We start from the raw sequence: 22,039 nt of genomic DNA, 5'->3' as shown, positions 1-22,039 counted from the left end.
GCGGAATAATTCGAACTTTTCGATAAATTGTTTAAATAATATTAATAAATTAATAAATTCAATTTTTACGTGGTGCAAAAATGCGTTAAAACGAATTCTTTTTGAACAATTTTCGTTTCGTTACGTAGGTTTGTTGGCCAGTGCTGAAAGTCACGCAATGACGTAAACGTTACGTTGACGTAGCAAAATCGATTAGTAGTAGTAGTGTTATATCGAAATCGGAAAATATAAAATTTCAATTTTAGTATCAATATCAACTAAATTTGTATTAGCCAAAAAAATTTAAATTTTTATTACAATTACAAGAAAATTCAATATTAATATTGAAATATTCAAAATGTTTTTATTTTAATTGCAGAAGTGTTGGTGCTTGTATTACTGTATTATACTGATAAAATATTAATTATAATAATAATTATGTGCTGGTCTTTCGCATCCGGCTTGACGCAGTTCAAGTTTATATCAAATAATTCAAATATTTTATTCGTTTCGCGGAAAAGCTCTGCGCAACACCGGGCAGCACTGGATCCTTTCGCGTTTCCCCGAATTTGAATTACTTTAAAAATGTGTCTTTATTTTCAAAATAATCAGATTAAACACATTATTGATTCTGTTTTACAACTTTAAGTTGCATTATTATTTTATTACTGTTTAAGTTAATGTTTATATTATTCCTATAACTTAGTTAATAAATGAATTTAGTAGAAATGCGCGCGTGCGCGGATCTTGATTAACTTCACATTAGGTAAAATGTTTAGCAAAATTATAAAATAGTAGCGTAATAATTTATATGTTTTTGAACTTGTAACGCTTGGATACCGTCAATTAAATAAATGCAATAAATTGTGATGCGATTACAAAAATTAGTTCAGATGAATTTAAATTGGTTGTCCTATTACAGGCACAAAGTTATTAGAATTGAAACAAGTAATCTCATTATTTAAATGTCCTTTATAATTAATACAAGGCCTGAGAATAAAAGAAATGTTAACTGCAATTTAAGAAAATGGAATTAAATTGGAAGTTAAACAGAAGTGGCAGCAGGAATAAAATATCCTTGGGACCAACCGATGTTTCGTGACACGGGCAACGATGCTGCCTCACGCGGGCATCTCCAATACAGGTAAACTTCCCTTCCATAACTGGAAATTTTCCTTAACTGGAAACAAATGTTAGTTGAGCGCGCGTTTTTATTTTTATAAATCGCGATTTTGCAGGAAAAGTGTTTTATAAGTCAGAAGATTAAATGGTAAAAGTTGATAATTTATAGTTTTTCATACAAATGTAATTAATAATTGGTACCAGTTATTAAGAAGATGCTGAAGACTATTGAGGCTATTGACCATATTGATTAATGCATACAAACCTATGTACATACATATGCATAAAGTACTGTTAACATAAAATAATACAAAATCACAGTTCCTCCAACTCGAACTTTTTATGCGAACGTGGATCGGGGTTCGTGCTACCGAAGTTCGACTGTGGCGAGTGAATGGCTGGTGGAATGACAGCATACGCCATGTTGTACCGCATTTTTGTTTTGATTCTCGACGTGAGCGGACGTGTGTGCTCGTGTGATGCGGCGCCAGTTGGCAGGTACAGGTAGCGTAGTTTACCTTTGCCGCTCTACAAAAGTCAAATAACAATAATAACAACGACGGCGATAATCGCAACAACAACAACGACAACGACAGTTGCAACAATAGGCGCATTCTTAATTGTGTTTACCTTTGATTGTCATTCGCCAGCGTTACATACATACATACACAGAGAGATAAACATACATTTTATAACTGCGATTTGACTGCGTGCGTGTGTCGTCGCGTCTCCTCCTTACCCCCCTCTTTGCCCACTCCTTTTTGTTTGTTTGTTTTTGGTTCTTGTTCTCTCGGGTTTTCCTTCAATTGGAATGTGCAGCGAAAAGAACGGCAAGAAGAAAAGCCAAGCGCAAAGAAAAGAAAAGCAAAGCAAAGAACAAATCAAATCAGAGCAACGGTATTAAAATTTATATAAGCACTAACATAATTTACTACTCTCGCACACACAAAACACAGACACAGACATTCAAGGCAACTACTTCAAAAAAAAAAGCAGTAATAAATACAATTTTACACATTCACATTCCATTTTGATTCTGTTGTGTGTGAAAAACTTATAAGAGAAAAAGAAAAACAACAAAAACAACACGAAACCAACGGCAAATAACAATAACAGCAGCGGCAACAACAACAGCAGCAACAGCAACAACAACAACAGTAAGCAGCATAGCAAAGCAGCGAAGTCAACGTCAAAAACGAAGAAGAAGAAGCAAGATAAATACATAGCAATTTCGACTAAATAAAGGTATGTGCGACGACGATTTTACTTGACTTTATTATTACTATACTACTCGTTAGAGCGAGAGAGCCGAACCTACGTACAGAGACATACTACATACAATCAGAGGCAAACACACATGCACACACATTTTCATTATTAGTTTAACTCTTCAATTTATTATTGTTATTATTGCTATTGCCTTGTATCCCTGTCCCGCTCGCACGCTCCTTGTGCTCCCCTTTTCTGCTTTGGCTTGGCTCTCCTTTTGCGCCGCTCTCTCGCTCTATCGCGCTCTCAGTCTCCCTGTCATTTTCTCTCATTTTTCTTGGCCCTCTCTTTCTCCGCTAGTTCTTATTAAAATAGTTACGTTAAATCAGTGCGTTAACTTGTATTTGTGTGTATGTGTGCCGCTGGTGTCTGTATGTTTGTCGGTATATCTGTATCTGTATGTCTAAAGATTACGTTTTTTTTTGTTTTTTTTTGAATATGCCTACGAAAATGTTTAAGAATCCGAGAATGTGTGTGTGTTTATTGTTCTTTCGTATTTGATCACCCGCTTGATAAAATAGAGAAAAACAAGTCAGGTTAAACCGACAATGTCTGTATGTTTTCTATCTGTAAGTGCCCTCGCATATGCACGGGTATGTGTGTGCGTTTGCATTGTACATAAATTGAATTAAGTGAAATTTTTTGTTGTTTTAGCTAGCGGAAATTTCTACACCGCATGTTCGTCGATCACTAAAAAATCGAACTTAAAATCAAACACGCACACGCATGCATAACGGTTACTCTGCGACAGTTCCGATAAGTTTTTACTTTGATGTTCACAAATTCTGATTGGAATCTCGGCTGTTATGCAACATTTAGATGTGGAGCTCTCAAAGATCTCAAGTCTCGAAAATTAATTACATAGCCACATTAATGTTTTTTCCATTAGCTTCGTTTTATTGTTGGCACCCACAAAGTATCTAGTTCTCACGGAATAAAACCCCTGACCAGTGTTGGTTAATGAGCCGTTTACTAATTGATATTCGAATTGGTTTCTAGTTAGAACATTGATTCAAAGGAATCTTAGAACTTTAGTTTAAAGGAATATTAAAATTACATGTTGAACAGAATACATTTTGACACCCGGTTATACAAAATAGTTTTTTTTAGCATCTTTTATTTATAATTTTTTATTTTAAGCCAAAAACTTTGAAGTCATACATAGTGTCGAGCTTTAAGTTACACCGCCCCAGATTCAGTGATACATGACACTTGTTACGTACATAGGTCGAATGAAACTGTTGGCTAGTTGGTGTAGTAATATTCCATGTAAAATAATGAAATGCAGACCGAAGAACATAAATACAAATGTAATTATCAACCCAAATTACAATCAAATTACAATCAATTATTTTGGTCTTTTTCGCAAGCCATAATTTGTGTACTTGGCAGAAAAATGCGATAACCTGATGTGTTCCGCCATAAAAAGGTAAAAGATTCCTGTTTTGTGCGAGTGATCACCTACCCCTTTTGTGATCCTGTGCCTCGTTTGGGCCCTTCCCTTTTTTCTATAGCTGCCTAGCTGGCATTTGCAGAAAAAGAAGACAAAAACTCACTAGACGAGTGGAGCTGCACATATTTGTTAACATTACCATTACCATATCCCATTTCCAATTTCCAAGCTTGCTTCTCTGTGACTCAGAAACAAAAACAACAACCAGAGCTCAAATAAAAACTGCAACAAGAAGAAACACACACCTATTTACAGCTGGGTTCAAGATAATAGTGGTAATTTTAAATCCATGCATATTTTAATATGCATTTTGAGCACTCTAAAAATTGCGATAGAAGTGGTTATAACTAATGTAATATAATATGGTTGTAATATATTATAATATGGTTTCTAAACTATTACTCTTAGCAATATTGAGAACACGAAAATATGACTATTACTGCGGACACAGCTGTATGGTGGTGGCACTCACACAGGTACACTAAAAGAAAAAAAAACAAAGAGTTGCCGATATGCATATGTAACTACTCGAGTATCATTAAATGCAGATCTCTATAAAAGCATAAAAAACGAAGTCGAAGCGGAGAGTGACTTTTGAGTGCGGTTTTTTATTCGTATCGTATCGTTTCGTTTCGTTACCAAGACAAGCAGACAAGACACACAGCCAACAATCCATAATAATCTTCCCGTAATTTATAGTCCAAGACAATTTATGTAATTTACAAATACCAAAAACGAAAGAGACGGCAAAAGGCAAAAAAAAAAAAAATGAAACAAAAGACGATGAGAGCGAATGCAACTGCTGCAGCCAACTAACGATAATAACAATAACGAAAAAAAATATAATAAAAAGAGAGGAAAACACACGGTGGAAAAAACAACAAGGCAACACACGGCAATAGCAATAAACAGCTACAGCAACAGCAACAACAATGGAGCAGCGCACTAAATAAACAATTCAACAAATTTGATCCGAGGCAAGCACACACATGCACATGCACCTATACACACACACACATACCCTCGACAATCATAGACAACTCACACGCACATAAAATGCATATGAAGAAAAAATATGTAGGTATGTTTGAATAAAAAATATACGACAAATGTAAGTGCAGTAACAGAAAAAAAGCAGAAGAAAAAAACCAACAGCAAAGGCAACAATAACAAATGCAAGTCGCAAGTCAAAAGCAAAAGGCAAAGAAAACGCAAAGACAGTGCAAAGTCAAATGTCGTTTAAGTTCCAAGTTTTTTCCTCTTTATTTGTTTTTGCTTCTCAAGTTTGGTGAACGCATAAAATAGATAAGTAGTGTTGGACAAGGTCCTAGAATTCGACTCTGTGATACCCCCATCAAAGTATCCCTCACTATTTTGAAAGGATTCCAAAGGTAGTGCGGCTTTAGCCTATTTCCAAAACTCTGATGTTTTACAACTAGTTTTTTTCGAGTACACTTTATAATGGCATATCATTTAGATTATACAATAACTTATAATAATGTGTGTTCAAAACTGGTTTTATAGACACAGCTCACTGAAAACACTGAATATGTATCGATTTGTAACCTTTAATTTTGCCGGAATCTGGAATTGCAAGGACCACTATCCTTTGTTCTATAAGCTGCTGTGTTTTTTAAATACCATATAAAGTTGTTTGGCCTGTTTAAATTGTAAGAGTTGCGGCTTCGTTATACAGCTCCAAGGCTAAAAGGCTCAGCGTTAAGTGTGAAAACCAATCTACCCTTGATACCTCTTATATCAGAAGCGTCTATAAAAGTCTGTAGAAAATGTACAACTTGAACCCATAAACTCGCACACTCACACACACATGGAGACAGATGCTAGCTTGAATGTGGTAATTGCATTTATTGCACGTGCTCTTGCTATCTCCTTTGCACTCGCCGCACCCGTCTCCCTCTCTCTCTTGCACTCAAGAGTCAAGCACAAAATGTAAGGCCATAAAAATATTTTTCAAGCTGTAAACTTTTCTATGCTGCACAGTTTCTTTTTCGTTTGGTTCTTTTTTCTTTCTCTTTCTGTGGTTTCCCGACCAAACGAACAAACCGCACCAAACGATCTCCTCCCCATTTACCCAAAACCCCCTCTTCTCGCCCAAACTACAGGGTATCAATCAAGCGAGCTCTTGCGGTTGGAGGATTTCCAGTGCAATTCCCCTTGAGACTTACAAATGAGGTCAAAATAATAGTAACCCTGTTCTCATTGTCGATCCAATTTGCTGAATTTATATATTTAAATTCTTCCAGAAGGTGTCTAAGTGATTTTCCTAAAAATATATTATTTAATTTTTCAGCAATTGCGACCCACATTTGGGGGCTAAAACTATGGGCTTTACTGGTATTAGGTCTTATAAGACTATTTTACTACTACTCAGTTCCTGAGGTTCTGCAAATGTATCCCACAGATACATCTTTATGTATATTGTCGGGAGCGGTTTCTTCCGGGTATAAAAACACTATACCATACCTTTTGGGCTCCTATTATTTTGTACACATCTGTTTTTTTTTTGCAACACTGATGGGAAGATGTGGAGAGAGGGTGCCGCATCTTTGATGCTTTTATGGGCAAGTTGCTGGATATGAAACTTGTCTATTGAGCGCGCCTGGTTCTTTCTTCTGGCTGGTTTCTTCTCGTTTCTGGGCTCGCGGTTCTTTCGCATCGGCGTTCTTCGGTTTTCAGTCCTCAGTTCTACATAGGTTCCAAGCTCCCTGTTCCCAACTCTTGGTTCTCTGTTTGCCATGCGCTCTCCTCTCATCTTTGGCTTATCTACACTGCCATTGCCAAGTTTTTCATCTAGTTTTTGGTCTGGCTTTTCCCCCTCGGCTCCCAGTTTTGATTCCTGTTCTTCTCCGGTCGTCTTCTCGAGCAGTTCCTTTTCTTCTCGGCACTCCCACCCGCCCACACGCATCTCCTTTTGTGGAATCGGTCGGTTGACTTGGTTTACAGCCCCCTCGTTGCGCTTCCTTACATTTTATTTTTGTAGACTTTATATCCTCTCTCCCCATCATCATCATCATCATCATTGTCGCAATCTTCATTATCAGCGAGCATTTATTTGCTTTCTTGGAGCTTTTCTTTGTACGCATTCCTCTGGTCTTGGGCTTCTCCGGTCTCCGGTCTTCAGTCTTCTGTCTCTCCAATTTCTTTTTTGTTTTCTTTCGAATTCTGTAGAAATTTTAATTGCAATATTTATTTGGGTATTTCGGCGAAACGAAAACCTCAGCGTTTATCTAGGTTTTATTTTACGTATGTGTGCATATAATACCGGGGCATATAGTTGGGCAAATTGTTTACATAATCAGATAAACCTGATACTACCTACCACCGGGTGGGTTCAGCAGCTATCGATATTGAGCGACTATCGAAATTAATATCTCGTCAACTGAGGGAAAGGAAACAAACAAAACAAACGAACAAACACATTCCAATCTTCTCTTTATTATTTTTATAATGGTTGAACTTACAGATGTTTGTAAGTGTACATTTCCTCACACAGACACCCAGGCCACACTAGTAATCACTCGTGTGTGTGTGTGTGTGTTGGTGTGTCTTCTTCCGGAGCTATTGTTATTGCAAGTACACGTAAAATTATTGTTCACGTCGCACATTGTCGTGAGTTTGTAATTACCAACCTCGCCTCACCTCGATCTCCCACCTCTTTACCATCGACCACCGACCACCGACCGTTCATATGAGGTCTCAATAAGCAGCACAGTGGTCGCTGGCTAAGTGAAATATCATAAATAGTGACATTCTATGAGCTATCTTGATCTTGAGATGGTAAATAGATGCGTTTGAGGCTAGAACTTTCTAACACTTCGCTGAAAAGGTAATTTAAGATCTCCAAATAAAACATTCTACCTGTTACTACACACATTTGGATTAATACAATTTACCCCCATCTGTAGGAGTACCTGGTATAAATATTATAAACACATCTGGATATCAAGCCTTGCAATCAGTATATCATTATTTATTAATGGTGTGAGTTTCATCAACAAACTTCCACTTGTGTAGTCAGAAAACGAGTTAGTGTAAACAAGAACTTTAGACACTATATCGTATTTATAGGAATGTTTTACTTATTTTAGATGAGCATTGTCGATTGGAATTATCGGTGGTTAAATAGCTCGAACATCTTTAAGATGTAATTTGGAAGCGATCACTGTAGTTGCCCATGCATGCTTACATGAATGTCTGTGAGAGTTGTACATAGATACGAATAATGATATTCTTTTGGGGGCATTGCATAATCAGTGCAATCTCTTTAGCTTGTACCCCTCTTTTTCCGCTTTCTTCTCTCACAACTCTCTTCCACTTTTTGCTCACAACCCCCCAAACTGTTGCATGCAAGAGTCTCAAATCAATTATGAACACAGCAATTTGTTATGCAAGGCCATGGAAGGTTTTTTGCAGATTTTCTCCACTTCTTCGGGTTCTTGATCTTCTTGATCTTAGGAAAGAGAAAAAGAATGCTGGTAAGCTGACAGAACAATTGCCCGCTTCTTGTGCTTCTTTCATTATTTGGAATACTTTCTAAGTCAACGACAACGTTTAGAATTTATCTAGTACTTGCTCACACACGGTACGAATACCGATACAACAAAGTTTACTTTGTCGTCGAGCGTTCTGTCTTCAATTCTTCTAGATGTGCTCCATCGTCTTCTCAGCGTTCTTGTGCTTCTATTCTATTCTATACCATTCCATAGCCGTCCGCAAATATGCTCACAAATATTAAATTCTGTATGGTATGGTATGGTATGGTATGGTATGTCTGTCTGTATGTATAGTAAAAACCCACCATCAACCGTGCGCCACCCACCGCCCCCTTGTAAGTTGGTCGTTCGTGTGCGGTGTATAAATTTTCTGTGGAACTGTACAATAGCTAAAATAATCATAAAAAAGAAATAACAAAGTTTTAAGTCTCACAGTGTGAGTGGAGGTAAACCAACAAGCGAAGGCAGGCAGGCAGGCAGGCAACCAACACACATGTCTTTCTCTGGGATATATGGGATAGTAAGTGTAAGTATAAGTAGTGTGTATTTGCTTTTCTCGACGCGACTTCTTGAATAGTTGCGGAGTAGAGTCGTTCAGTTCAGTTCAGTTCAGTTTTAGTTCGGTTCGGTTTCGAGTTCGGGTTCGCTGGGGGTTCGTTTTGAGGTTCGTGTTGGGGTTCGCCTCGGTTCGTTTGGAGCTTTGACTTCGGCTCTGCTCCACGAAATCTTCGCTCTCTCTTTGGTCTCCTAGTCTCCTAGTCTTGTCTTTGTGCAGAAACAGAAATCTCGAGTTTCTTGACTTTTCTGCCTGCTTTTCCGCTCGACTCTTACGCACTACCCACCACCTCCCCACCACCCTCTTCTCATAAGTAATAAGCATTTCGTTTGTTATAAAGTTTTTCTTTTCTTGCTCCGTATTCCGTATATTTCCTCATACATGTGTGTAAAACCGCGACGTTTCCCACCAACACTCCGCTCACCCTTCAAGCCCCCTCACTTGACCAACATCACGCGCCTTTATATGGGTTCCACTTTATTTAATTTTTATTTTAAACTTTAAACAATGTCTGGCTCTGACTTGAAATGGTAATTGATAGAGAGGTGGAAGCAAGAGGGGCAGCTCCATATGCGGGCCTCTTACAGACATGGAAACTATTCATATACAGTCGAACTTCCATAATTCCAACCACCACCATCTGTCTCATAAAAATTCAAGTTTCTTTTAAAGATTGTTTATGGAACGCAAACAAGTTTTGTTTCTCGAATTATTTGTAATAAAAAGTGGTTCCAGTTTAATAGTATACGAAAACGCTTTGACTTTGACATTTTTGCACTTTGAATTCGCTATAAAATTACAGAATTAATTAGGTGTTTCAATTAAGCTTAAGCCAAGACTTTTAAATATTATGCTCAGCGGAGAAAAATTAGTTTCTTTGTAGCAACTATGTAAGTCGCCAGGCAACTGGTTAGAACGGCGAACAGTATGCAATGGTTTTTACGATCTGAGGTTTATCTGTTTTAAGATTGCACACTTAAGATTTTTGTTGTTGTGTTTGGGGTAGTGTAATGAATTTAGTTTTAGTTTTATAAAACCCAAGTAGTAGACCTATTGAAATCCTTAAAAGCATAATAAAAGTTAAGATCTGAAACTTTAGATCTGCAACCTCTAAAGTTCACATTTCTTATATCTAGATTCGACTGTGTTCATATCATGCTATGCATTATGTTTCTTCAAGGAGTGGGAGGAGGGGGGTTTAGTACTCGTTGTACAAATATGTATTGCAAATTGCTTTGGTCTTCTTACCAGTTCCAGTTTCCAGGTGCTATCCCCCTCTCTCTGTTTCGCTCTCGCTCTCCGTGCATCATTATGCGAGAGCATATTCTTGTTCTCTTTCCATGCAGATGGGGGAGGGGGGAAAGAGAGATCGCGCAGAAGATCAAAACAGAATTTCAATTTGCAAACTCATGTGCCTAGGATTCTCATCCCCCCATTGCCCCCCACACAGTCCGCGCCTTTTTGTTTTTGTTTTGTTGGTTTTTTTTTGGATATGATTTTTTGCAAAAAGTTCTCGGGAGGAGAAACTGGTTGAGAATTTTTGCATTCCGTTGCTGAACTTGAATTGCATTTGGAATTTGTTCGTAGTTCTCTGAGCTGTGTTCCACGCATTTTCCATTTCCGTTCGTTCACCTTGTTCTTTCCAGAAGTTCTTCTAGTAGGGGGGGGATAGAGTTAAATGGAATGGTAACGTCGATAGTTCGATGACTTTTTGCCGCTGGCTTATCGATGACGCTGGTGATTTATTGATCGAGATGCGTTTATCGATGGAGCGAATATGGCAAACTGAAACTTAATTGCTCAACTAAATTACAGCAATTTTTCCCATTCCATGATGAGCGAAAGAGAGCGAACATGAATTTATCGTACTTTGTGTGCTTTGTCTTCCGCCCTATCTTCTCCATAACCCCCCGAACCCCTCTAACCCTCTTAGCCCCCCCCATTCCAAACTTTTGTAGATATAAAGTTTTATTTCATTTCGTTTCGTTACGATTTTTGCTATTATTATTTGTTCGTGTCTCTGTCATTGTATCTGTGAGATACCCCGTGTATCTGTGTGTGTGTGTGTATGAATGTTATTTTTTAGTTTCGACTTGTTTTCTTTTGTGTAATTTTATTTTTGTATGTGCACCAGTGTGTGTATCAAGTTCATAACTTTTGTACGGCGGCTACGACAGTAAGAATTGTTTTGTTGTTGCTGCTGTTGTTTTTGTTGAAATCCACACAATAAATATATGTCTGTGTGTACGAACGGGCAAGGAGTATGTATGTCTGTATCTGTGTGCCATTGTGTTGCCATCAGTGTGTGTGAGTGTGCCTGTTTGTTTTTTTTTTATTTTTCACATTTATTTTCTAGTTTGCTCGCTCGTTGTTTTGTTAACTCTTATTTAGTTTTCTTTGCGTCTTGAGCGTCTCTGTCTTCGTATCATACGACTATGTATATATTCTTTTTTTTTGTTTTTTTTTCGTACACACATTTTTCGTTTATGCCCCATTATTAATAAATAGTTTTCTTGTTCTGCTCTGCATTCCCATTTCAGTTTACCAAACGTCGTCGGTACAATCGGAACGTTTCGTTCCTGCGTTTCTGTTTTCCCGTACGTGCGCTCTCCTTTCCGTTCGTTCCGCGCGCTGCTCTCTTGAGTGAGAGAGGGTGCCCACTTGTTGCCGGCTCAACTCGAACTCTCTCTTGCTATTCCATCATTCCATCGATATTGGATACGATAAGTGATTGATCTGATCCACCCACTGGCGGAGATTTGTGGTACGACGACGACGCTCCGTGGAAGCAGAAGAGCCCGGTTCCATTGGAAGGCATGCAGTTGATGGCCAGCGGTTACTCCTGCAGCAGCTCCATCTCCTTCAGTTCCAGTTCCAGTTCCCTCCGTTCCAAACTCTCGCGATGGAGAGCGAGCAGCAGGAGGTTGGGGGCGGAAGTGCTCCGTTATGTCGCATCTGCATCACCACCCACCACCAGCACAACAACACCACCACCACCACCACAACAGCATCCATAGCCAACCTGCCAATGATACCCATCTTCGGCGAGGATGCGCTCTGGCAGAAGATTACCACGTTGGCCAACGTCAAGGTGAGTTGAAAAAGCAAAAAGGGGAGCAAAGAATAAAATAATGGGGAGCAATCCTAGCACTAAGAAGTCAGAACAGAAGACAAAGAAGGTGGCAAAAGAGGCGGGTGAACCGAAGGTCAAGAACTGGAGACTTTCATAACACAGTGGTCACTCGCCAAATAAAACACAAAGGTGTTGAAAACAGGGACGGTATAATAAAATAGTAACTATCTTGTATAAAGAACGATTACAGTACAACTTATCAAGATGTATTAACAATTTTAAAGTTTATTTTTAAATTTTAATATCCCATGTGATCCCATTAATAAAACCTTCTGTCGGTCAAAATAACTAAGTAAATTGGATTTGTAGAACAGGCATATTTCTCCATTTACATTGCCCTCTTATCATGTTGAGATGGTAAACCTTTTGATAAGAAACATTTTAGGACCGGTTTCATAATGCCTGATTAAAATAGACGTTATAATAAACTCGCACGTGTTATAGTGTAGCCTAGTACCTTAAAAATCATGGAAAATTTATTTTTAAAATTTGCGGACACTTAGCTGGCGACCACTGTACTTATTGATTTCACTGATTTGCTGTGAATGACTTGTTTTCTTTTCTATCCCATTGAGTCTGAAGAGCTTTTCGAGCTGTTTGCATATAAAATCGATCCTAATTTGTATTCCATACAAAGCGTCTACAATTGTAAGAGCGCTTAGAATATATCAAAACACATTATATGGCAGGAAGTAAATTTTGTGGTTTTAACTTAGGAGGCCTGAAGTAAACTATATCTTTTTAGGGGGGTCTATATTATTGTTTTCAACAAGGTGTGTCGACTATTTGAGCCCACTGTTTGTGTGTAATCCAAGATTGTTGTTGTGTTCTTCTTCGTGGAATACTAAAACTAAAAAAAAAAGCAAACACATGAAAGTTATTCACACCAACACAGGCACTCTGCGTATTTATTATTCATATTAATTTTCATACACATTCGCCCGTACGTATTATTATATCTTGTATCCCAGATGTGTGTGTGTAATTTGGAATCAGTTTTCATTGCTTTGTCTTGTTGCTCCACTCCTCTTTGGCCATTTATTCTGTTTATTTGTTCGGTGGAATGGTTTCGGCTTCGTTTCGACTTTGGTTAGTTTATTTTATTCATATTGTGTATTGTGTATTGTGTATACAATTTTTTCCAACGAGCGTTTCATATTTTTTCCATCGTCGCTCGATGGAATTTCTTGTGGGTATCTTGTCTTCGTATTTTGTATTTCTTCATTTCATTTCATTTCGAATCGTTTCGTTTCTCTGCTTTGGCTTTTGTAAAATAATTTACCGTTTGAATTGCTGTTTAGAAGTGTTTGTTTGTATGTATGTGCTTGGCTTAATTCCACACATTTTTCCTTTACCTAACTTTACAATCTTGGCTCTCTTGGCTCTCTTAGCCAGCTCCTCCTAATCTCTTTGTCGCTCTCCTACACAAAAAGAATTTTTTATGGATTCTATATCATATATTATAAATACCTATGCCATGTCATTGAACCAGATACCAGAGCTTCAATTTTATAGTGTCAGATTGACAAATTAAATTATTTTTATGAATCATAATTTATGATATTCTTTAAAGTGAAAGAATGAAAAAAAATTCTTTGGGCAGTGGCATTTGAACCCGTGCGCTTCCAAGCTATGTGACCTAAAAATGTTGGATTTAATAATGGAGCCACTTTGTTTTTCTCCTGTGTACACTTGCTCTTTGCCCATTTCCTACTTTATGTTCGGCTTAGACGTTCGTTGGCCCCTCGATTCTGGTGGGCTGGTAAGGGGTGAAGTAGGGGGTGAAGTAAGGGGTGAGAGGTGGCACGTGAATGTGAATGGGGTGGCTCTGTGTGTTTTCGTTTTCTCGCCCGTGTGTCTTCGCCCTCTTATTCGCATTGGTGTTTTTACAATTCATGTGCATATTTCAATTTGATTTTCTCCTTATGTGTTTTTTCTCAACCGTTGAAATGCTGCAATTTTCTGGTTTATTTCAGCAATTTTCCCACTTGAGTAGATTATGTTGCCAATTCAAGGAATTTTATGTTGTCATTAAGTATTCCCAGCAATCTGGCAACGCCCGTAGAATCATAAAGGGAATTTTAATAAATACAATGGTTCTTCTATTGAAATTACGAACAAGTATGGTTAGGTTTAACTTGAAAACAAATTAAACATTAAGTGAAGTTTTTTTTATTATTTTGCAGAAAAGGTTTAAAAATAGTTTCGTTAGGTTAATACGTTCTTAGTACAAGGAGTCGTACAAACCTCTAGTAATTTATAGGAAACTGTATACATTAATTTGTTTTATAATTAAGATTGAATAAGAAAATCGGCCATTTCCGTTTGCGGCGAGTGAGTAATTACCGTGAATCACAATGAACTTTGTTAAACGGTTGACGGCATTTTTTCACCGATGTGGCAATCTTGTCCGTTACATTTGGCCAGGGTGAAATTTGAATTTAAATGCGATTCTTGCTGTTGCTTGCAACTTTTACAGATCAGCAAAAACGACACCCTACCGCAACAGGTGTGCGTCGGCTGTGCCAAGACAGCCATATCGGCCTGCGTGTTCAAGAAGAAGTGCGAGGAGGCGGACACCTTTTATCGCCAGCAACTGAGGCTCCAAAAGATCGAGGGTGCGGATCCGCTGGAGGCGAGCGCGGCCGTCGATCAGGCCAAGAGCAGCGGCTGCAGCAGTGGCAGCGGGAGCAGCAGCGCCAGCGGTAGCAGTTCCACCAGCAGCAGTTCCTCCTCCGACGACGAGGACGAGGACAACGACCAGGACCAGGACCAGGATAACGACAATGAAGTGGGCGCTGGAGAGGCGCACAAGCGGCTGCATAATGGCCATGGCCAGACCATTAATGGCCATCGGGGAGATGAGGTCCCGGAGGAGATGGATGACCATCACGAACCAGGCAACAACGATGAGGAACCGGATGAGGATCACCATCGAAATGGCCTTGAGTTGACGGATGATGCCAATCCCGAGGATGAGGATGATGTGGAGGAGATAAATCCCTTGAACCACCACCACCATAACGACGATGGCGAAATAACCGTCCACGGCGTGAATCCCAAGGAGCCGTTCGACTTCAACTCCATTCGTCTGATGCAGGAGTATATGCAACATCAGATGAACAAGTTCCCCAATGGCTCCGCCACCGGTCCACCGGGTCAGGACATGGAGCTCGATCTCGACCAGCGGCACCACCACCAGCACCACGATGGCGATGGCGACGATGACGATGATGAGGACATGTCGCTGCCGCTGATACCCGAAATCGAGTTGATCACGCCGGGCGATGAAGTTCCAGCGGATCCGTCGAATCCCAACGATTTGGTCAATGGTGTGGCCGGCGTTGGCGTGGTCCAGGGAATGCGTGGACCGGGCTTCCAGTGCCCCCATTGCTATCAGATATTCGAGATGAAGCAGATCCTCAAGGCGCACATGCAGAGCGTCCATGGAGCACCGGGTCCGGTGTACGAGTGCAGCAACTGCCGCAAGACCTACTTCTACAAGCGCTTTCTGGAGAAGCACATACGGCGCGGTCGGTGTGTGAAGAAGCGTCGCAACCAAACGTGAGTGTGGGGAAATCCTTTAGCGGAATCTGGTATTAATTTGATCTCCTCCCTTCAGCCGGCCGATGCAGTGCTCGGACTGCCATGTCCTCTTCCCCACGGGCCACCATTTGGGTTGGCATAAGCGCACCGGTTGCCCCTCGAAGGCGGCCAAAATGTGAGTGAATCCCCGAATGATGAAAACTGCATGGATTCTGGTTATATGACCGATTCGTCTATCGTTTCAGGCCCCTGCAGCAGCTTTTCAAGCAGAACATTGTGCAGTTTAACAATTTTCCCAAGCGGATCGCCGCCGGAGGAGCACGCAAGCCCACGGCTCCCGATCTGCATATCAACAATCGCAAGTAAGTTTACGGAATTGGATTCATGTTGAAAGGGGGCCCTTCTGATTCTGAACTGGTTTATTTCCCCCAGACTGGGCTTGGCCAACAAGCGAAAGGGACGCACTCGCATCAAGCTGGATGCCAAGAAGATTGCCCTGGCCAAGCAGTTGATACTGCGCGAGGCCACCACCACGGTGATTGCCAACGAGCTGAACATCTCGCGCACCTTCGCCTGGCGCCTGCGTAAGAGTCTGGTTAATGGTGTCAGTCTGCATGAGCGTGTGGTTGATCCCTCGCAGGAAGAGCAGCATCTGCAGCAGCAGCTGCAGCAACAGCAACAGCATCAACAGTTGCACTTGCAGCAGCAACAGCAGGAGGAGCAGCAGCAGGCAGCAGCCGCAGCAGCACAGGCCGAACGCGAACGGGAGCATCATCATTTGAGCCTTCCCTATAGCCACCTAGGCTTGGGTCTCATCAAAGAGGAGCGACAGGATAGCGAGGATGAGGAGGAGCAGCAGCAGCGACAGCAGCAGCATCTCCACCATTCGCACCACCAACTGGGCCTGGTGGATGAGTGCGGAGCGGAAGAGATCGGAGCCGAGGAAACGGCTGGCTATATGGGCGATGAGGATGCCGTTTGCGGGTTGCTCCACAATGGCTACGATCCCGATCCGGATTCCGATCCCATTGAACACGATCCCTTCGAGGGCACCGACAACAACAACGACCATCATTCGAATGGCAGACGGCCTGGTTCTGTTTCGCCCGCACCACCACTAGCGCCGTCATCGATGGGCAGTTCCGGTGGGGTCGGGGTTCCGGTGCCGGTGCAGGTCCATGCTGCTGCCGCGCGGACCGATGTTGAGGTCTATAAACGCCTGCTGGCCGAATCGCAGCACTTCCCCCACATCGTCAACGCCCAGCAGTTGCAGATGCAGCAGCAGCATCGCGAGCGGGAGCGGGAGCAGCGGGATCGCGAGCGGGAGCAACTGCAGCAGCAGAAGGTCCACAACGGCGGAATGCCGATGCTCACACGCTATCCGCCCGCCGTCATGTAAGCCTATTTTTTAACAACCCATAAAGGCATTTGTGGTTATTTAAATACCCAATAAAAGCTGTTTCCCACACTAGCAACTAATAATCGGAAAAGTATAGGCGTTCTATAGTATTTGAGAAACCATAAATCTATAAATACCCTTATCTTACCATTAGTCATAAATATTGCAGCTTAAATAATATGATTGGCAACCGTCCCTATCAAAAATATTCTCAAATAGTTAAAAAGGCAAAGATGGTCATCACGAAACTTGGCAAACGTGCTTTATATTATTTATTTAATTAGGTATTTGATTGGTAATGATATTATTAGAAACAGTTTCTATCACAATATCCTATAATATGTACAAGTGCTAGCTTGGCTATCGCAATTTTAAGTTTTACTTACTGTTTAGAGAATTCAAATGAGATAGGAAGAGATACGGGACATATACATACATAGTTGCAATTTAAAATAGATTGCAAATCTTATCATGATTTTATTCCGCATACAATAGGCACGCCCTGCCCGTCAACTTGTCCCTGCGCTCCATGCCCCACATGAACAGCAACGAGAGGTGAGTGTTGAAAGGGTACTTGCCTTAATAACTCAGTGAGCATATCCTATTAATACTTTAATCTATCCCTTTGCAGCAACGGCAGCTCCAGCAGCAACACCGCTGCCCCACTACCCGTTCCTGGCTCATCCGCAGCCACATCGACTGCCACTCCAACTGGCAAGAAGCCCCGCAAGCCGAACGTCTTTATCGATGACGAAAAGTACGCCATGGCGAAGTTGTTGGTGGCCCAGAACTCCTCCACCATGGAGATAGCCAGGGCCCTAAATGTCTCCCAAATGACGGCTTGGAAGGTGCGCGATGCCATTCTCAAGGGAGTGCCTCTGTCATACCGCAACAAGCGGTCCGATGGCAGGCATTCCGAGGAGTTTAGCGCCAAGGAGCAGCAGCAGCAGCAGCAGCAACATCAGCAACAACAGGAACAGCAGCAACGCCAGCAGCAGGAGATGCAGCGACAGCAGCAACAGCAAATGGAGCAAATGGAGCTAATCAAGCAGCAACGCCAGCAACAGGAGTTGCTACTTCAACAGCAGCAGCAGCAACAACAGCAGCAGCAGCAACTGCGTCATCACACACCAGCGGAAACATCACACTATCAGCAGCAACAGACGCCACCGAAGATGCTGCATCCTCGCCGCCGCCTGAAGGCCGCGGAACGCGAGCTGCGCGACAAGGAGATCACACGCGAAATACTCGAGCTGATCAAGGAGGACAGCAACATTCAGTACTGGAAGGTGTCGGCTCGCCTGGCCGAGAAGGGCATCAATATATCGCCCTCGTCCGTCTGCCAGAAGCTCAAGTCGATGGGCATCCACCGACGCTGGAAGCCCGGCGACAAGCCGCCCATGCTGGCCATTAGTCAGCTGAAAGCGGCCACTGTGGCGGCCGCAGCAGCAGCGGCAGCTGGCCTGGCCGGCGTCGGCGGCGTTGTTCCGGGCAGCGCCGGACTGGCCGGCAGCAGTTTTGGCCTGGCCGACGACGGCTACGAGCAGCAGCAGTTCGACATGGGCGGGCCACACTTTCTCAGTGCCTTTACGCGCTAGACGATCGACCAAAAGTCGTCCTCCCCATCTAGGTCTAGATTAAAATGTAGAACGCATTGGAGTGGACGCAGAATCGTAGAGGGCATTCTTTAGGCAATTCGACTTGGAACTTGTAGGTCCAAATAAGAATTTTAAGCTTCTAAACCATTTCAAAGAAAATATACATCTAGGTTTATGATCATTGTTTTATAGCATACAGTTTCTAGAAGATACTGTATTATCTAAGTAGGCAATTTCAAACATTTTAATTTGATTTTACTCTGAACTCGTTATATTTTCTCGAGAATATTTATGAAAAACTTCTTTGCAGAACTGCCATTTGCAAGACGAAATGCCTATAAATTGTCGGGTTTAATACTATTTTTTTCGAGCCACCCTAATCCATATGCATATAGACCAGCACAGCAACAACAACTTGTATTTTTTATATAGTATTTGAAAGAGAGTGCGCGCTTGAAATGTATTTGTATTTGTAATCGATATGAGATAGCATATATTGTATGATTCTGTATTAGATTTATATATATATATCCAATATATATGCTAAGCATTCCTAGAATGTCACACACACAAAGAAAACAGAAAGCACCCAAAAAACCATGTTCATTCCAAGCGAGGAAATCATTTCCTTGCTTTAATTTCAGCAGCTTCCTTTTCCTCTTCCTCTTCCTTCATCAACACACATACACTACACCAACACACACACACTTAGCTGATAATGTAATAATTTAATTAACATATTTATTGATCGCATGTTTTCGTGTGTATGTGTGTGTGCTTAAGCTGAGAAATGTATTTAAAGATTTGCATTATTTTTAATTTATTTATTTTTTACTCACGCACACACACATATGAGCAATTATTCAGTACTGAACTTTAATTTAGTTAAATTAATGCATCAAACGATGAAATAACAATCAGAACAAAGCAAACGGAAGCAGAACAAACAGCAGCTAGAGAGAAAGTTAAGAAAGCTAGCAACATAAGTGCAATTATAAACTATACCTAGAAAACCAGATGAATGTATAATGTATTACGTGTGACCGAGACAGAAGGTGGGAGAGTGAGAGAAGGGAGAAAGAGAGGCAAAACTGGCCCAAACACCACTGAACATTTTTTAAGTTCCCATTTTTGAAAATATTTATTCGAAAATCATGAGTGTTAATTCTCACCTCTTTAAAACCCCTTATTTGCCAATTATGATTTTTAAGCATTTCATTTTAAATCGCCAATTTATAAATAACTGTTGTTTTTGGTTAAAGTGTAAAAACAAATTTTAAATTCTAAAATAAGTTTAGGTCAATTAAAAAATCAATTAGTTTTATTTTAGAAAAACCTTATACATTCCCAAAGACATACCAAAATTCTAAAAAAAAACGTCAAGTCCATACACACAAAAAATTGCGTTTTTGTGTGTTTACAGTGGTGTTGAGCCATCAATTTAATAACTTTCACTCCCTAACTTTTCTCCTTTCTTTCTCTTGGTCGTTTTCCATATAGACAGTTATTCTAAATCCATCCTCCAACCAAGCCCAAAATTATGTAAAAAAAATTATGGAAACAATACAAACGATCAACTTAAAAAAAAAGTCGTAGCCAATTGTTAGTTGAAAGTGAGAAAAACAAATCCACAAAAGAACAAAGCGGAAAAGAGGGGAAATGAAGACAAGTTAAGCTGAGGACTCAGAACTGTATTTATTTACAGCCAATTTAAGAAACATATTTTATTATTTTTTTGTTGTAGTGGATGAAATTCAATTTGTCTGCGATTTATTTTTGTATAGCTTTTAAGGTCAGCAGTTAGAGCAAAGGAGAAAGCAAAAGAGAGAGAGAGAGCGAGAGAGCGTTAGCGAAGGTTGATATAGTATTTTTTTTATATTTTTGTACAATTTGAAATTGTAACTGCTTTTTATCAATCAATCAATCAATGAATGATTCCCTCCCTCTACCAAACCACACACATACAAAAACACACACACGCATACTGTGCAAAGTATTTTCAATATTCATTACATACAATATATCCATATATAAATATGTAACATTTAAACGCATAAGAAACTAAATTTATGAAATAGTTTTTTTTTGTTTTTTTTATATATCATATTTATTAGCCGCAGCTTATAAAATAGATTTACAAAAATGATTACAATTTTTTTGTATGAAATGCAAAGAATGATGTCTATGAAATATAATTTACTATACATAAATATACATATATTTTAAAGCGTATAATAGTAAGGATCCATTGCAAGCAGCATCAACAAATAGAACTGACGTGCCTATGTAGCGATTAAATCTGACTAAACACCCACACACGGATACACCCAACTACACACACCTAGAGACAAGCCGATGTAATGCATTAAATAATCATTCCAAAATGTCATATGAAGGAAAAGAAACGAAACAAAAAAAACAAGCAACATTATATATTTTTAAATGAATAAATAATATTTCAAGAAAATGTTCAAATTGTGGGATTTATTTCCATCTTGGCTAGTTCATCAAAGTTTTGTCGAGTGTGGGGAAAGTAGCTTACGATTTTCCTAGTTGCAAAGCACTCGGTGTTTATTATACCAAGTTCCTAAAAGAAGGCAATGTCTTCGTGAACAGTTCAGCAGAAGAAAAGCTTTCGCATATCTACATATTGCTATTTCTCGCAGATTCTGCTCTTAATGATCCACTCATCCACTTATCACAGCTGTGCAAAAATCTCCCCTCTTAATTTTCTTTTCTTGAAAAAATACGTATACGATAAATTTCATTTTATTTGTTTAAATATATATGGTATCTTTGAAAAATGAACAGAAATATATGTTGTTAAGTCCAAAAATCAGTAGGCTCAATATAGAACTGTCTAGAAACATAGTCAGAAAGCACATTTTCCCCGAAGATTTATGTGACACGAAAAAATCTTCTGTGTTTCCAAATTAATTTCTTTATCTTTGGCAATTCAATTTGGAGATTGAAACTTTTTTGTTATTAATATTTCACATATATGACGCAAATGAACATTGCTAATCTATTTTTATGATTTCTCTTTTAATAGATCTTTCCCACTTGCGAACTTGTGCACGTGTTGATACGTCTGGGATCTTCTCTATTGTATTATATTGTATTATACGTTTTTCCACCCCCAAGAGGAATACTTTGGCAGTTGTTTGGCTATATTTATTTGTCGGCGGATTTCTTTGAGACATGCACGTCCAATTCTGTTGAGTTTAGTTAGGTAAACACATGGGTACTTTTGTTGAATCTGTGAGTCTGCGGATCTGGGCAATGTATTTATTTAATTAACGCTAATTCTGACCTGCTGGCCGGCTCTACGTCCTCGTCAATATTTTTCATTCATTGAGCAAATAAACATTAGCCAAGTCGCGTGTTCTATTTGAAATCCGCAGATGTGCCCCTGGTTGAATTGATCTTGAATGGGATCGAACTCGGCAAAGTTCAGATAAGGCTTCAGA

The 22,039-nt window shown here is 40.0% G+C and overlaps 1 protein-coding gene across 2 annotated transcripts; it reads left to right on the top strand.

Moving 5' to 3' along the window:
* The first annotated feature begins 1,539 nt into the window (after window positions 1–1,539).
* Window positions 1,540–21,036, top strand: LOC108015314 (uncharacterized). Of its 2 annotated transcripts, XM_036820207.3 has the most exons (9): window positions 1,587–1,605; window positions 2,058–2,346; window positions 11,434–11,984; window positions 14,506–15,590; window positions 15,649–15,747; window positions 15,818–15,934; window positions 16,005–16,967; window positions 17,467–17,526; window positions 17,603–21,036. In XM_036820207.3, the coding sequence occupies exons 3-9, from the start codon at window positions 11,796–11,798 to the stop codon at window positions 18,567–18,569; spliced, it is 3,480 nt and encodes a 1,159-aa protein (XP_036676102.2). In that variant the 5' UTR covers window positions 1,587–1,605; window positions 2,058–2,346; window positions 11,434–11,795; the 3' UTR covers window positions 18,570–21,036. The 2 variants fall into 2 exon arrangements, with proteins under 2 accessions (XP_070853534.1, XP_036676102.2); XM_070997433.1 differs by having other exon boundaries at window positions 1,540–2,346.
* Window positions 21,037–22,039: the final 1,003 nt, after the last annotated feature.

Source organism: Drosophila suzukii, chromosome X, assembly GCF_043229965.1.
Source record: "Drosophila suzukii chromosome X, CBGP_Dsuzu_IsoJpt1.0, whole genome shotgun sequence".
Taxonomy (NCBI): domain Eukaryota; kingdom Metazoa; phylum Arthropoda; class Insecta; order Diptera; family Drosophilidae; genus Drosophila; species Drosophila suzukii.
The sequence above is the reverse complement of the archived record's forward strand: the minus strand, read 5'-3'. Positions and strand labels throughout refer to the sequence as shown.